Consider the following 16,963-nt stretch of genomic DNA (forward strand, 5'->3'; position numbering starts at 1 on the left):
TGTGAGAGCCTGCATGGAGTAGATCAGGGTACTCTAAAGAAAGACCCAGGCTAGAATCTTGCTCTGTCATTAACTAGCTGTATGACTTTGGGCAGACAACTTCTTCTGTTTGCTCCTGTTTCCTTATCAGCAAAATGAGGGGTCTGGACTAGATGAGCTTTGAGATTTCTTCTAATTTTAACTTTGTTTGACTTAATATTAATCACTAGAATAAAAAGCTATTTAAGGAGAAAGTCAGGTCCCCTTCTGGTATTTCCTTAGGGCCCCTACTAAGGGATAGGGACTGGAGCTGTGATTGCATTAGCAGAGAGACCTCTGCAATGAGGAAATTCCTCCTACCTCCAGCAGCTACAGTCTTGCTTCATATCAAGCTGACTCCAGGTATCCTTAGCTCATGAGGACTTGTTCTCCCTCTGCACTCCTAGAGTACATCTTGTCTCTACCATTCACTGACATAACGTGGCTTGTGTTGCTTTAGATTTGTTTATATTCATGTTTTTTTTGCCAACTCAGGTTTAAGCCACTGGAGGACAGGTGCTATGATTTACATCCCTTTGTACCTGTGACTGAGTATATCTACATGTTGTAATCACAATACCTTCCCTTTACATAGTGCTTTAAGATTTGCAAACTGCTCTAAAGACATGACCTAATTTGATCCTCACAACAAGCTATGAAATAGGTACTTCAGGCATTAGTATCCTTATTTTATGGGTGAGGAAATTAATGCTCAAGACAGTTAAATGATTGGCCCAATACCAAGCAACTAGTGTCAGAGGTGAAATTTAAAAATAGATGTCTACTGACTCCAAGTTCATTCTCTAATAGGTATCGCCTGTCATTGCTTAGTCAGTCAGCTTTTATTAAGGACCTACTTTGTGCCAGGCACTGTGCTACATGCTGAGGATACAAAGAGAGGTCACCTATACCCATGCTCTCAAGGACCTTACACACAGTCTAACAGGGCAGGGGGAGGGAGGGAGTGTGAAGAGACAACATGTAAACAACTGTATGCAAACCAGATAATTTGGAAGTATTCTCAGAAGGAAGGCACTAAGATTAGGGATGACTGGGCAAAGTTTTTTATAGAAGATACAGCTTTAAGGGGCAGCTGTGTGGCACAGTGAATAGAGCACCGGCCCTGGATTCAGGAGGATCTGAGTTCAAATCGGACCTCAGACACTTAACACTTACTACCTGTGTGATCTTAGGCAAGTCACTTAACCCCAACTGCCTTGCCTTCCCCCCTCCAAAAAAAAAAAGCTATAGCTTTAACTGAGACTTAAAGGAAGCCAGAGTAGTAAGGGGATGGAGATGAGAAGAGGAAAAAATCTAGGCAAAGGGGACAGTAAGTGAAAACACTCAGAGCTGGGTGAAGAAGTGTTCTATGTGAGGAGGTCATTCACTAGATCACAAAGCATATGGAGGAGAGTAAGGTGGAATGAGCCTGGAAAGGTAGGAGGGGACTAGGTTATGAAGGGCTTTGAAAGCCAAACAGAGAATTTTATGTCATGTTCTGGAAGTAAGGGAGCCACTGGAATTTATTGAACAGGGGTGTGACAAGGTCAGAGCTGCATTTGAGGAAGATCATTGTGACAGCTGGGTGGAAGATGGATTGGAGTGGGGAGAGGCCTGAGATAGGTAGACCAACCATCAGGCTATTACAATAGTGCAGGCATGAAGTTATAAGGGTGATAAGTGGTGGCAAGAACAGAGGAGAGTAGGATGACTATAAAAGAAATGAAAATGAGGCAAAACGGGAGAACAGTGGGGTAGCACAAACAAAGGCAGTAGAACCAGGAGCAAGATAATATGATAAAGAGACAGCACCAAGAAAGTTGATCCAAATAGGAATATTATTGCAGTCATTTCTACAGCTTTTTATCAGTTATAATAAAAAAAAACCTAAGGTGAGCTGAGAGTTTTTCTTATGAGAATAACAGGGTTAGAGATCCATGAAGTTATTCAAAAGAAATTTTCTATTCATGAATATTTCTGAGAAGCTCCATTTAGTCTGTCAGGCTGCTCTTATAATGATAATGATTCACATTTATACAGTGCTTTATGCATGGTCATCAAAGTACTTTCCTGTCAAGAGCCCTATGAAATAAAAAGTGTGCTCATTATTATCCCCATTTCACAGAGGAGCAAACTAAGAATCAGAAAGTTTAATTAGTAGTAATGGTAGTAGTAATAATAACAACTGACATTTATATCATGGTTTAAAGTTCACAAAACCCTTTGCATACATTATTTCATTTGCTTTTACAACTCTAAAAGTATGGACTGTATGTAGTATTATCCTCATTTTACAGATGAGGGAACTGAGGCTCAAAAAGATTAAGTGACTTGCCCAGATGAGAAAACTGAGGCTCAGAGAGGTTAATGACTCGACTGTGGTCACAGTGTCAGAGGTCAGACTTGAACTCAAGTCTTCTGACTCAAAGTCCAGCATTCTTTCCCTGACACCACAATGTTTCTCTCTTAATATGTTTCTCAAACCATAACACATCTAATATACTCTCTCAAGCACTTCAAGTAAATGTCTTCATTTAAGTTGAAGGATAAAAAGCTCCTTTGTTGCTGTGAACATCTGTTTTGTTGCTGTTATTATGGTCTCTTTCCTCTAAAGGGGAAGTCTCATTGTGGCTTGGAAGTGATCTTAAGTTTTTGAAGGCTATGATAGTAGGGAAACAAGTCCTAGTAGATGTTGCCAAGCCAAAATGACTTCATGTACAGGTCAGAGGAGCGAGGGATTGTCTGCTGCCAAGGGACACTCGACCCAAGTGTGGATAGGCTCTTAACTAGAAGGTTGGCCACTAAGTGCTGATTTGCCATTGTCATTGTTTTCAACTAAGCAACTTGTGAAATGTTGTCATTCAGTCATTTTCAATTGTGTCCTACTCTCTGTAACCCCATTTGGGGTTTTCTTGGCAGAGATATTGAAGTAGTTTGCCATTTTCTTCTCTTGCTCATTTTACAGATGAGGAAACTGAGGCAAGTAGGGTTAAGTGACTTGCCCAGGGTCACATAGCTACTAAATGTCTGAGGCCAGATTTGAACTCAGGAAGATGAATCTTTTTTATTCCAGGTCTGACACTCTTTCCACTGAGCCACCTAGATACCCTACTGAAGATTTGAAAATAGTATAATAGTATTCCATCACAATCATATGCTGCAACTTGTTCAGCCATTCTCCAAATGATATTTTGGGGCAGGTAGGTGGTGCAGTGGATAGAGAGCCAGGTGAGTTTAAATTTGACCTCAGACATTTACTAGCTGTGTGACCTTGGGCCAGTCAGTTAACCCTGTTTGCCTCAGTTCCTCATTTGTAAAATGTGCTGAAGAAGTAAATGCCAAAACACTCCAGTATCTCTGCCAAGAAATTCCCAAATAGAGTCATTGGACATGACTAAAAAATGACTGAGCTGAACGTATATATTTGTGTACAAATATGTCTTTTCCCTTTTCTTTTATCTCTTTGGAATACAGACCTATTAGCTACCTAGTGGTATTGCTGGATTCCCACATTAGCCAATGCCCTCCCTCCCAAACTATCTTATGTTTATTCTATATACATATATACACGTGTGTATGTATATATATATAAATATATATGTATGTGTGTGTATGTGTGTGTGTGTATATATATATTGTCTCCTGCAATATAAAGTAAGCTTATTGAGAGTAGAGATTGTTGTTCTGTTTTGTTTGTCCTGTAACAGCGCAGTGCCATAAATATTTGTTGATCGAGTAATGGATAAAATCCAGGGAGAAGAGAATATCCAAGAAGAGAGAGGTGTCAATGCAGCAGTATCAAAAAGCTTAAAGAAGAAGAGGGTTAAGTAAAGCCATTTGAAATTTTTAGGAGAAAAAGCTACTAAACCATTTACATAATTTCCCCAGGAATTCTACTACTGGATTTATAACTGAAGAAGTGCAGTAATAGAAAGAAAGAACCTATACTCTCCATCTTGAGATTACCTTTTTTTAAAATTTATTCGTATTTTGTACTTAATGACCTGTGAACATGTTTCAACTTACAAATAGAAGAAACTCTTTTAGGCATAGGAGAATTTTACTGTTGTCTTTGTATACCCACCATCCAGTACAATGCTTCACTTAACAACAGTTGTTGAGTTGAATTAAAGAGCAGTCTATTGGTCATAGCAAAAGGCAAGGAAACAAACATCTGTGGCCAACAATTGAAGGAATGGCTAAAAAAAAATTTTGGTATATGAATTGGGTATGATATTATTGCACCAAAGGGATAGCCAAGATAAAAAAAAATCAGAGAAATATGGGAAGACTTATATGAACTGATGCAGAGTAAAGAAAAAAGCAAAATTATACACAATGACTGTAGTAACACAAATGAAGACAAAACTTGGACAACGGAATCAAGTCAAAGTCAGTGGCCAACATTGGAGCCAATATCTGAGGTTAAAATACATTTCCTTTCTGTTAAAAAAAATTTAACTATAAAATCTAAATGTTCTACGCTGGGGGTAGTGAGTGATAGGTTTTCAAGTAAAGGATGCATGACCACTTAAAGATTTTCTACAATCTCTGTTGCCTTGCTAACTCTTGAGATTCTGTGATTTTAAGATTCAGGCATATTTCTATTTTCAGTATGTCTCAACATTTATTATTTTATCTTTATAAAAACCCTAACTAGTAAGGAAAGCAAGTATTACTACTCACATTTTAGACATGTCCCTGTGTACATTGTTCTCCTGGGCCTGCTTACTTCACTTTGCAAGCAGTTTCTGCTTCCTATGATTCTCTTAAATTTGCACATCTATTGTCGTGTTATAATATTTAATTATATCCATATATCACAACTGATTCAGCCATTCCCCAGTTGATGGGTAGCTTTTAGCTTTCAGTTCTTTTCTCATTTTCTTCCTTTTTTTCCCTCCTTTTAAAAGCCCCCTTCAGAATTAGTAAAGGTTGTTTTCCCCACTTCACAGACATTAATCTCTTCAAAACAGAAAACAAACACAGATAATAATAATAGCTTTTATTTGTCTGGCATTTTATATAGTTACAGAACACTTTATGGGTGACTCGGAGTGATACAGCGGGAAGAACACTGGCTTTGGAGTCAGAAAAGTGGGTTTCAAAACCTGCCACTGTTATTTACGACCTGCATGACTTGGAGTAAATATCTGAGCCTCATTTTCCTCTTCTGCAAGATGAGACTTTGTCCCAAATGGCCCCTAAGTTTTCTTCCAGTTCCATAATCCTATATCACTGATATTTGAACCTCATACCAATCCCATGAAGTAGGCATTATAAATATTATTATCCCCATTCTACAGCTAAGAAAACTGTGGTTCAGAGTGGTTGCTTAAGGTGTAATAAATGGTAGTGTAATAACGTAAAAAGTCATAGAAGTTAATAAATGGCAGAACACAAATTCAAAACCAGATCTTCTGAATCCGAGTTTAGTGTTGTTTATACTCCTCCCTACATGGCGGAGTTTAAAATATTGTTTCTTTATACCAGGGAAGGTAGTGATTAGATAAACTTAATAACCAAAACGAGTTGAGAAGACTCCGTGACCCAATGGACTCCTCCCTGTCTTTACTAATCATCCTCACCTCTTGCCAGCAGCATTTTTGCTGCTCTGCAAGCTTCCAGTTCTGACCCTCCATAAACTCAACACCACTTAGCCAAGATCCATCAACTTTGTTCTCTTATTTCTATTACAGATGGCTTGCATTGACATAGCCCTCGAACCATATGTTTTCACTATATAAAAGTCTGTCAGTCAAGAAACACTTATTAAATGCTTGCTATGTGCCAGGCACTGGGCTAAGTGGTGGGGAAAGGCAGGGTAGGGGAGACAGTCCATGTGTTCAAGGAGCTCGTAGTCTAAAGAGGGAAATATACATTGTATAAATGGTAGCTACTCTCTGAGTGAAGGCACTGGTGAGGACAGAAGAGGGGGGAGGGGAGACAGGGATCTAAGAAAAGCCTGTTCCAGAAGGCAGGATTGGAGATGAAGGTTTTCATTTGCCGATGCAAATGTTTCTGCTGTTGCCATAGAGTCAAGTATCAAAAAATATTTTGACCACAAAATCTGAGTCAGTCATTTCTATGTACACAGCCTCATCCCCTTATTGTTATACTTAGAGACTTTCTTCTTTTTAGGTCCTGGAGATTACCATTGTTGCTAAAAGGGTTATGTTTATATTTCATAATCCCGACCCCGACCCCGACCCCTCTCCCTCTTCCTCTTCCTCCTCGTCCCCCTCACCCTTTCCCTCCCCCTTCCCTCTCCCTCTCTCTCTCCATCTCCCTCCCCTTCCTCCTCTCCATCTCCCTCCCCTTCCTCTTCCCCCTCCCTTTCCCCTCAATTTCTACCTCTCTCCCTCTTTCTCTCTTCTTCCCTCCCTCCCTCCCATCCCACAGAATAACTGAGGATTTTTTAAGCTTTTTGTGATGTGGCATTACGATGAAAGAATGTTTGGTTTGTTTGTTTGTTAACTAGGGTAAAAAATTATGTCTAGATTTTTTTCAATCTATATGACCCAAAGATATGGTATGACTCACAGGGATAGGGATTAGACCTGATTTCATTAGTATAAGAGATCCTCAGTAAGGAAACTCCTTCCACCTGTGCAGGTCAGGTCAGCACTTTCTCTGCAACAATGAGTCTTACAGAATTGCCTAGAACACTAAGACGTTAAGTGACTTGCCTTGGGTAACACAGCCAGTATGTGTCATAGGCAAGATTTGAACCCAAGTCTTCTTGACTTTGATGCAGATACCCTACTCACTACACCACTCTGTCTCTGTGTGGCTCATTGACATCCATATTGACTGTTTTCTTCCTTCCAAATAGAGGTCTATGCCTTTAATTTTTCTAGCACAGAAGATTCACAGTATGGACAGCTCTGCACTCTCTCCCAAAGAAAAGTGCAAAAATTCATTTTTTATGGACCATTCACTCATACTGCCTCTCTGTAACTTTCTTTAGGAATGCCCCAGTGGTGTTGTTAATGAAGAAACCTTCAAAGAGATTTACTCTCAGTTCTTTCCACAGGGAGGTAAGTACAAATGGAAAGTTGTTAACATGCTCTGAAAATGAGCATTCCAGCTATAATTTGGAATGTGATTTCGATCTTCCTCACATCCCTCTGGTTGTTAAAATGATTGTGTATATTTAAATAATATACCAACACATGAGCAGTTAGACCTACTTTTGTTAAAGAAGGAGAAGGAGAAATCCTTTTTATTAGGTTCTATGATGATTTTAATGATGATGGTAAGGGAATATAGCACTCATACGACTATCTTTCAACACGATTAGTTTTTCCTTGTCATTTACTTTGTCTTTTAGTATAATCTGCATCATTAACATTTTCTCTATCTTTTTCAGTCTAGACATTAACAAAAATAATAAATCAAGCCCTGATTTGTAGCATTTGCTCACTTCCAAGATAAATGTTCACACAACAAATTTAACAATCGGCTTTCTGGAGCCAGGCTGAACTGGTTCTAGCACACCCCTGCTTAACTGTATGTGTAACACTAAATCAGATCCCCTGAAATCTAGTAAAATTCTGGTGTATGTCACAGTTAGTCTTCTGACAACTGTTAGGCCATATGCTCCTACACTGAGAAGGGGATAAGCATTTATACAGCACCTACTTTGTGTTGGGGACCATGCTAAGTACTTTTTTCAAATATCTCATTTGGTCCTCATGACAACCCTGGAAGCAGATGGTGTTATTATCCTCATTTTTTTTTATAGTTGAAGAAACTGAGGCAAGCAGAGCTTAAATCGACTTGCCCAGGGTTATATAGCTAATAAGTGTTGGAGGTCATATCTGAACTCAGGTCTCTCAACTCAGACCCAGTGCTTTGTGAACTATGGTGCCACCTAGCGGCCTTAGCACAGACTCTACTAATTTTAGTAGACAGGATTTTAAAACAGGAGATTTGGGTTTAAATCTCAGCTCTGATATTTAGTATCTGTGTAACACAGACAATCCAATTAACCTCCTTGAGCCTTAGTTTCCTCAACCATAAAATCTCTTCTACTATTGGTGCAAGGAAAGCATTTTACAAATTCTAAAGCCCTAGAGAAATGTGAGCTCTAAGCATTATAAAAGATCCATTTAAAATATTATTTCATTTCTACATATAATTTTAAATTATTTTAGACTCTGAAAATTATTGAAAGAATTAAGTATATACCCTCTACTCATGTATTCACATACATATCCCTGGAAGTTATTATAGCCACAGATACAAATTGGAAACTTTTAATATGTATATATATGTATATATGTATATATATATACATATGTATATATGTATATATATATATGTGTGTGTGTGTGTATATATATATATATAGATTGCTTATAGTAGTGGATAAAGTTATTACATGAAAAAAATTCAATCCAGCTTCACATTAAAATTTCATCTTTTTTGAAAAACAGTACTGATACTTCTAGTTCCCAATATTCAAAGGGTCATGTAAGTAAGTGGCAGTGAATACAAATGCCATTTTTCCCATCACGCATTGTTATTTATTATTATTAACAACAACAACAATGATAATAGCTGGTATTTATAAAGTATTTTAAGGTTTACAAATTTCATTAAAAAGTATGTGATTTTATCCTTACAACAATCTTAGGAAGTACTATTATTATCCCCATTTTACAGATGAGGAAATTGAGGTGGAGAAAGGTTAAGTGATTTGCCCAGGATCATACAGTTAGTAATTGTCTGAGACTAAATTTGAACGACATACAAACTTGTGAGAAGAGAAGTGGCTAGATAGTACAATGGTCAGAGCGCTGGAACCAGAGTCCAGAAGATTTAGGGTGTAATCCTGTTTCAGAACTCAATTAGCTTTGTGACACTGGACAAATCACTTAATCTCTCTGCAGCGTCTCATTTTTCTCACTCATAAAATAAAGCAGTTGTTCTGGCCACTAAGAGCCTTTCCTTTTCTAAATCTGTGATCCTATGAAGCCCATGTATAGTCATATCCTCAGGTATTCTCCCAAAGCTCCACTATGACCAGCTCTTCCCTGACCTTTACATTCAATCCTCACGTCCCACATCCATGCAATCATTCACACAAACTGTCCTCTCTGCCTCTCTCTCTCTCTATCTCTTCCTTCAGGTCTCTTTTCTTCCTCCTAGACTCAAGGCAGGCACCATTTCCTCCTTGAAGTATTCCCTCATCCTCTGATATTCTTCCTTTCCTCAGATATTCATAAAGCACTTTGCTTTATGACCTCACCTTTGCCCCCATAACTTCTGGCCTTGTTTATCTGTGTACATGATTCCCCCACCTCAGTAAACTTCTTCAGGGCAGGGACTGTTTTAGTTTGTCCTTCATATCCCCAGTACCTAGCACCAGCCTTACACATAGACCAGTGGAAGGAGAGATGAACTTTCATGATAATATTAACAGTTAAAAAATTCTTGGCTCTGATATTCAACTAAATTGTATGCTCTAAATTTTAATGTCAGTTATTCATATTCTTGTTTTTTATACTGATTTATGAGAGCTATAGACCATAGTCTAATTTTTCCAGGCCATGTCTATGATTAGCTTTATAGGAAATTATCTATACAAATATCTGTATGTTTGTATCAGTGTTTCTTCAAGAGACATGTGAATTGTTATTAACATCTAGGGGTAGTGGAAAAAGCATCTAATTGGAAATGTTATTATGTGACCTTGGCCAAGTGACTTGCTCTCTGAGTTTCAGACTCTTTGTCTATAAAATGAGGGATGAGATCCAAGGTCTCTTCTATGGAGCGCATCCAAAGACTGTATAGACTTGGTTGTTCTGAGTCAGTCAGGGAAACTTAAGAAACTCAGTGAAGCCATCCAGTTGAGGGAACTTCAGCACCTTGGACAAAGAATTTTGCCATTATGAGAATAGGTAGTTAAGCTAAATAGCTGGTACTTGGAAAAAAAAAAAGACCTATTGTCTTCTTTTTGGTACCATTAAGCTTCTCTCCACTCTTATAACAGCTGATATCAATGTCCATTATCACATGGCAGGATTGGTCAACTTTTTTTTTGCTTTTTTACAGTAGCAGATCAAATACATGCTGAGTTCAACACAGTGCCTTAGCTACAGTCTCTTGCTAAATTAAGTGCCTTGGGAAGACACATTAAAGTACTTCCCGAGGAGTCTAATTAGGGGTTATGTTAGGAGAAATATCACTTAATGTATTATTATCTAGAAATGCTTTATGATACATTAGACAGCTCTCAAAGAGTTATCATTTTATGCATGTAATTCAAATTAAAAAATGTCAGTGTGAATGTGTTATAGTTTGATAGTTAGGTATGCTGGGTCCCATAGAGAAACCGTGTAACATTAATAAATGAAGCTATGTCTTCATTGATGATTTTGCTTGAGCATGTGACAATTTACCCGAATAGACACTCTGGTCACTTTGGCACTGAATTTAGATTTCATTAAAAGATGAACTTCTGCATGAAGGGTGAAAGCTATGTTATATTGATATAATTAGTATTTTAAAATTTAAATTAAGTACAATTATTGTCTTTGGGAAGATTTCCTTAAAACTGTGGCAAGTTAGAGCAAGTTTTGTGTGGAAAAGTTAGTTTTTCTATATGACATAAGTATTAATTGAGGAACCTAAGAGTAGGTTCAATTTCTGGGGTGCTTTTCAAATTATATTTGTCATGGAGAGTGGGGAGTGGCTGCTCTATCCTGTTGGCTACCTCCTCGATATCAGAAGAGAAAGATTTCCTCCAAATATTATTTTCTAAAGGAGACTAGGGGAAATCAATCTATCTTGGAGATCAGTACAATTATCTCTCTATAACTTTTTTAAATAAATATTTTGAAATTATAAAACTTCAAAAACACCATTTGAAGAGGATGAAGAATTCATGATCTATAACAAGTATTGCACTCAAGGGAAATCTACTCTTGGGGAGAATATATGTATGAATGATAAGTCTCCTTAATAAAGCCCCTTTCAGAATGGATAGTTATTTTTTTTTCCAAAATGGCCAAACCTAACAGCTAATCAGTTCACTCCTCCACAGGCTAATAAGAAGTTCCAACAGTCATAGACTTGGAGCTAGATGGGACCTTAGAGACCATGTTTCTCTTCCATCCCCTTATTTTATAGGTGAGGAGAGGCTCAGAGAGATCGAATGATTTGCCCAAGTAGGTATCAGAAGTGGGATTTGAACCCAAGTCCTCTCTCTGACTTTAAAAACCCAGTGTTTATTTTACCTTGAACCACACTTCCTCCCTCTAGAAGCACATTTTTTTTCCAGTAGAACAGCTTCAATCTTTTCAAATAAAGAATCATGGTTGTTCTACACTGGACTGGGCCTGAGCCTGGGCCTATAATTGCTTTGGTCTAAGGAACTTCTGCCTGAGGAAATGTGTAGGTTGGTATTTCCTTGGCACTTTACAGTCTTAGAGAGAAGTCTGGATCACTGAAAGTTTAAGTGATTTGCCCAGAGAGTAATATAGTCCGGATGTGTCAGAGGCTTCCTTGAACTCAGGCTTCTGGAGGTTAGCGCTCTAGACCCTGCACCAAGGGTCTCTTACTGGAGAGACCCTATGATTCCCTCCCTGCAGCAAGCAAGTCAGTATAATTTAGTTCATTCTCATTCAATTTGTGGTTTGTCTTGAAGCTCTCCAGTGTGTGGTGTGAATATTCTACATATGATTTAGGGAAAGACCTGTATCAAATTTCAGTCAGTCAATCAAGCATTTATTTAGTACCTACTGCATACCAGGTGCTGATGTTACAAAGACAAAAATAAAACTTTCCCATTTTATATTCTATCTGGTGAGAAGTTCATACATAAATAGATAGAAGATACATAAGAAACGAACACACTTTTTGAGGAAAGGCCTCATGAAAAAAATAACACTCAAGTTGAGCTTTGAAAGAAATTTGAAGCATTTTGTAAGAGGCAGATATGCAGTCAGTGCATTACAAGTATGGGAGACAGGTAGTTTTTGCAAAGGCGGGGAAATGGGAGATCTGAGTTTTGTTATGTGAAGAACAGGAAGAAGGCCACTTTGGCAGACTTTTGAGTGTAGGAACAGAACCATTGTTGAAATAAGGCTAGAGAGGATGCTGGAATCAGGTTATGAAGAAATTTAAAGACCAAACTGAAAACTTTTATTTGATGTTAGAGGTAATAGGGAGCCAGTGGAGTTTACCAAGCAGAGAAATAAGACAGCCAGTCTTGGGTTTTAGAAATACATTGCTGTTAGCTGGAGAATGGGTTATAAAGAGGAAGTACTGGAGGCAAGGAGACTGGTAGTACTTGCATTAGGGCCTGTGAGTAGAGAAGCGGATGGATCCAAGAGGTGTCATGGATGTAAAATGAACATAACTGGAAAATTGATTAGTAGGTGAGTGTGAGAGAGAGTGAGGAGCCAAGTGGTACTTGCAAGACTACAAATCTGAGTAACTAAAAAATTATGGCACCATAGCCAGAAAAAAGGAAGGAAGATGTATTTATAGGGATATGTTGAGCTTGAGATACCTTGGAGGACATCTACTTTCAAATGTCGGCTAAGTAGTCAGTGATGTCAGACCCTAGAGCAAAGGAGACAAGGTATATATACATACATACATGTACACATAGATATACACACATGTATATGTACGTATGTGTGCATTACATATGTGCACACATAAATATATCTTGGAGTCATCTGCATAGAGATGATAATTGAATCTATGGATAAGATCACCAAGAGACAGAATGAGGATAGAGCATTGGAGAATATAAATAGAGTTTGCATTTTGGATGATGATCCAACATAGGAAACTGAGGAGTGAGTGGTCAAACACAGAGGAGAAGACCCAAGACAGAACAGTATCATCAAAACCCAGAGAGGTAAAATTATACAGGAGCAGTGAGTAGTCAACAGTGTCAAATGCTACAGAGAGGTCAAGAAGGACGAGGATTTTGGAAAGGCCATGAAATTTCTTATTGGTAATTTTGGAGAGAGCAGTTTCAGTTGAGTGATAAAGTCAGAAACCAGATTGCCAAATTTTGGGAATGAGTGGGAGGAGAATAAGTGCAATCAATGAGTGGAGACAGTTTTTTCTTAGAGTGTGGCCATAAAAAAAGGAGGAGAGATATAGATAGCTTGAGGGGCTAGGTAGAAGTGTAAAGTGAAGCTTTTTAAAGGTGGGAGGAGATTGCCAGTATTTGTAGGCATCTGGGAAAGAGTAGATCCCGGAGATATTTAAGATTAGAGAGAGAAAGGGGGTGATTGTAGGGGCTACCTACTGGAAGGGTTAGAATCTAGGGTCTTTAGGAGAAAAGTCAACTGTTCATCAGAAACCAGAAAGAAGACAGATTGGACCAGGATGTCAAGGGATTTTGAGATGTAGAGATGGAAAGAATTGGGGGGGGTGCCTCTTTTTTTTTTCCAGTGAAATATGACATGAGATCATCAGCTGAAATGACTAGGGGAAGGGTTAGTATGGAAGGCTCCAGGGAAGACAATTTTGAAATAACTGCTATGGGAATTATAGCAGAATCAGTTAGGGAGAAGGTGCCAATATGCATTGGTAGAGGGATTTTCCTCATGAGGAGTTTCCTATTCCAAAGAAATCACCAGTCAGGCCCACATCCAAATTTTTACTAGACTGAATTTACAAAGATTTTCCTTTACATATGGTGAAATTAAAAGGGAGACTGGTTAAATTCAATTAATCAGAATACCCCATTTTCTAGCCATTTATTTACTAAAGTATTATTGTGGTACAATGTAAGGAAAGAGGAAAATTCTGACAGATTTACTGTATATTTTGTGGGTTATAAAAAGAGTTCTGCAAGCTGTATTTCAAAAACTTGCCTAATCAAGCTTATTCTTGCTTATTCTTTTTTTTAAACTTTAGATTCGACAACATATGCACATTTTCTGTTCAATGCATTTGATACTGATCACAATGGATCTGTAAGCTTTGAGGTAAGTCCTCTATCTGACAAATGAGTAGAGGTCCTAACAACTGTTCCTTTAATTTAAAAATCCCTAAACATTACTGGCAATTCAACACTTTTATCATATTTGAGCATTGGAAAAGTAAAAACAAGGAAAATGACATGCAGGAATCTCTTTTTCAGCCCTTAAATTTGTGATACTTTTAAATTATATGTCACTCAACAGCAATAAAAATTACATCCTAGAGTTAATTAGATGCCTAACACTTGAAATCTCTCTGGCATGGAAAAAGGTTAAGTCCCCTAATTTCATTAGTAATAGCCATTTGAGGAAAGTCTCCTATTAGAACAGTAAAAACTCAGTTAGTGAATCCCCTAGGACTGAAGCTCCTTGATAACAAAATTAGTCATAATCTTTTAAAACATCTTAATTTGTGGAGGCCAGGAGGCCTAGAAACAGAGTAGAATGTAGGTGGCAGATGAATTTTGAAAGCATTCTAGGTTCTAGGGGTTGAGCAGCAACTAGGGAAGTTGTGTTAGCTGAGAACATGGCAGCAACTGGAACACTGACAGCTAAAATGAAGGGATGCTGGAGGTGAGGGCAGTGATTATGGAGGTAGAGCTGGAGGAGGAGAAAATGGCAGCACTGTCACTGCATACGTGGAACAAGGAATTCATTCTAATACTTCCTATGTTGCTGTATCGCTCCAGCTATAAGCTGACTAAATACAGGCCACAGTCCTAAAATGAGACCTTTTTGAAATGCAATACAAGACATTAATTCATGCTTTGCTGAAGACAGAGGCACTAGGGGAAATATATCCAGTTTAGAGGAGACGTTGTTTCTAGTAGGGGGATGACACAAACTCAGATAGCTACAGTATACAATATTGCCTGAGAAAGATGGAGCACAAAGCAAGGACTTGCATGGGGTGCAGGGAAGCTTCCTGAATGAGGTGTTATTAGAGTTAGTCTTTAAAGGCTGGAAATGGGGTCATGAAGAGAAGAGTTAGACACAGAGGGATTCATCAAATGAAGAAGGGGAGGAAGGGCATTCTAGGTACAGAAAACAGTGTGAAAAGGGGGGCGGGGAACATGGGTATGTAACCACTCATTGTCACTGTGGTGCTTTTGAGGTTCACCTCGCTTCCTCCCAAACCGGATTGTAAACTCCTTTAGGTCAGAGACAGTGTCTACCATAAACGTAATATTTTCCCTAGTGCCTCTCACATTGCTCTGCCTTCAGCAAATCGTGAATTCATGTCTTGTATTGCATTTCACAAAGGTCTCACTTTTGGAGTGTGGCTGGATCAAAAATTCACATGCTATTCCTCTCTCTGCTTAAGGGTGTGGATCAGAGGAAGGACTATCTCCTCTAGTTCCTCCCACCCCCAGCCCCTTCCTTTAGCTGGGGCCCTTTTCCTGGGGCAGGGAAGATGTGAGACTTAGTCATAGCCTCAGAGGCTAGGATGCCTCCCTCCCAAAGTGATTCAGTCAACTAGCTTTAATTAAGTGTCTGCCACCTGAGGTTTTGGAGATATAAAGAAAGATAAAAGACATACTCTCCCAGAGCTTACAATCTAAAGAACTCTTCTAAAGAGCCACCACAATTGAAAGACTCTCACTTTATCAGAAGGACAGTGAATAGCCACTAATTCATATGGAACCTTCCCTTGCTCCAGCTATGTTTGGGTTTTCTGGAGATGATAAAGATATCCTCCTCCCTGCCCTGCCTCCAACATACCAATTTAGTAAATTATTTTCTACTGAAATGAGACAGAAGATGAGAGAATACGAAATTACAAACATAAATATGTTGTGATGACCCCAGATAGTCTTTTCCCTACTGAGCCAGAATGGTAGGGCTTTTGGTTATATGCAATGTGAAATATAAAATCACTTCAGAGTTGCCTTCTCTGTCCCAGTACATGCACCCTGCTCAGGGTTAAAGACATGCCTTCAGACACTGGAAACAAATTCATTTGTAATAGGGAATCAGGCTCCCAAAATAGCATCAGCAGTGGTAAGGGTGGTATTAGGGGTTGGGATGGAGAAAAGTAGCTCAGCAAGAAAATTGGAAACTTTTTTTATATATTATCTATATGAAGAAGCATAGGTGGGAAGGGGTACAGAGGAGGGTGGAGAAAGTGGAACAGGAAGACAATATTCTACTCATCCACACTATTTCACAGCCAGAGAGTATGCATGAACACTTCAGAAGAAAAGAAAAAATACTCCATCCACTGATGCTGAATTTCACAGCTGGGAAACATTCACCAATATTTGAGGCTCACCTCCCCAAGTCCATTTGCTCATGACTCATCCGTCTCTGGTGGATAAGGCTTTTGACTGAGAAGTCCATTGGACACCATCACCGCACTCCTCTGTCAAATGCCTCTCTGGGCCATTTCTCTGCCATCTCTCCTGTTGCCACTGCTTCTGTAAAATATATGAGCGTTACACCTATTCTATTCTCCTGTCCCAGAAATTAAAAAGGGAGGACTCCATCTCTTAAGATTATTTGCCATTATTCTCATTTACCTCGTGAGATTTTCAATACCAACCTTGCCCATGGAATGTTAAATGTGTCTTTATAAGTGGCACAGATGTGCCAGATGTGGAGGAAGAGCAAATTTGGTTTGCTGATGATGAAATATGTTAATAGAACATTCTTTTCAATTTTTGAAATATTGCTGGATATAACAAATGTTTTCTAGCAAAAGATAAAAACAGGAGCTGAGTTCATCTAAAAGTTTTGTTTTTAATTTCTATTTTTATATAATTTGTGGTGGATTAGTAGGGCAAGAGCTGCATGTGTTTGTGTTTTCTGGAGGTGATAAAGATATTCTCCCCTACACACACACACACACACACACACACACACACATATCTCCAGGTAAATGATTTTCTACTTGAATGAGGAAGCTGTCCAAATGGGTAACCTGTGACAGGAACAGAAGGAAAATTTTCAACCGATTTGTGCTTCTGAAAAGCATATTGGCATGCCCT

General features: G+C 38.5%; 1 protein-coding gene across 1 annotated transcript in view; it reads left to right on the forward strand.

Annotated features, from left to right (window-relative positions):
* KCNIP4 (potassium voltage-gated channel interacting protein 4) overlaps positions 1 to 16,963 on the forward strand; it is a 140,236-nt gene that overhangs the window by 106,157 nt on the left and 17,116 nt on the right. The window contains exons 3-4 of the mRNA XM_036763394.1: positions 6,989 to 7,058; positions 13,912 to 13,982. Coding sequence (XP_036619289.1) covers positions 6,989 to 7,058; positions 13,912 to 13,982 — 141 coding nt within the window. The remainder of the gene's footprint in view (positions 1 to 6,988; positions 7,059 to 13,911; positions 13,983 to 16,963) is intronic.

Source organism: Trichosurus vulpecula, chromosome 6 (assembly GCF_011100635.1).
Source record: "Trichosurus vulpecula isolate mTriVul1 chromosome 6, mTriVul1.pri, whole genome shotgun sequence".
NCBI lineage: Eukaryota > Metazoa > Chordata > Mammalia > Diprotodontia > Phalangeridae > Trichosurus > Trichosurus vulpecula.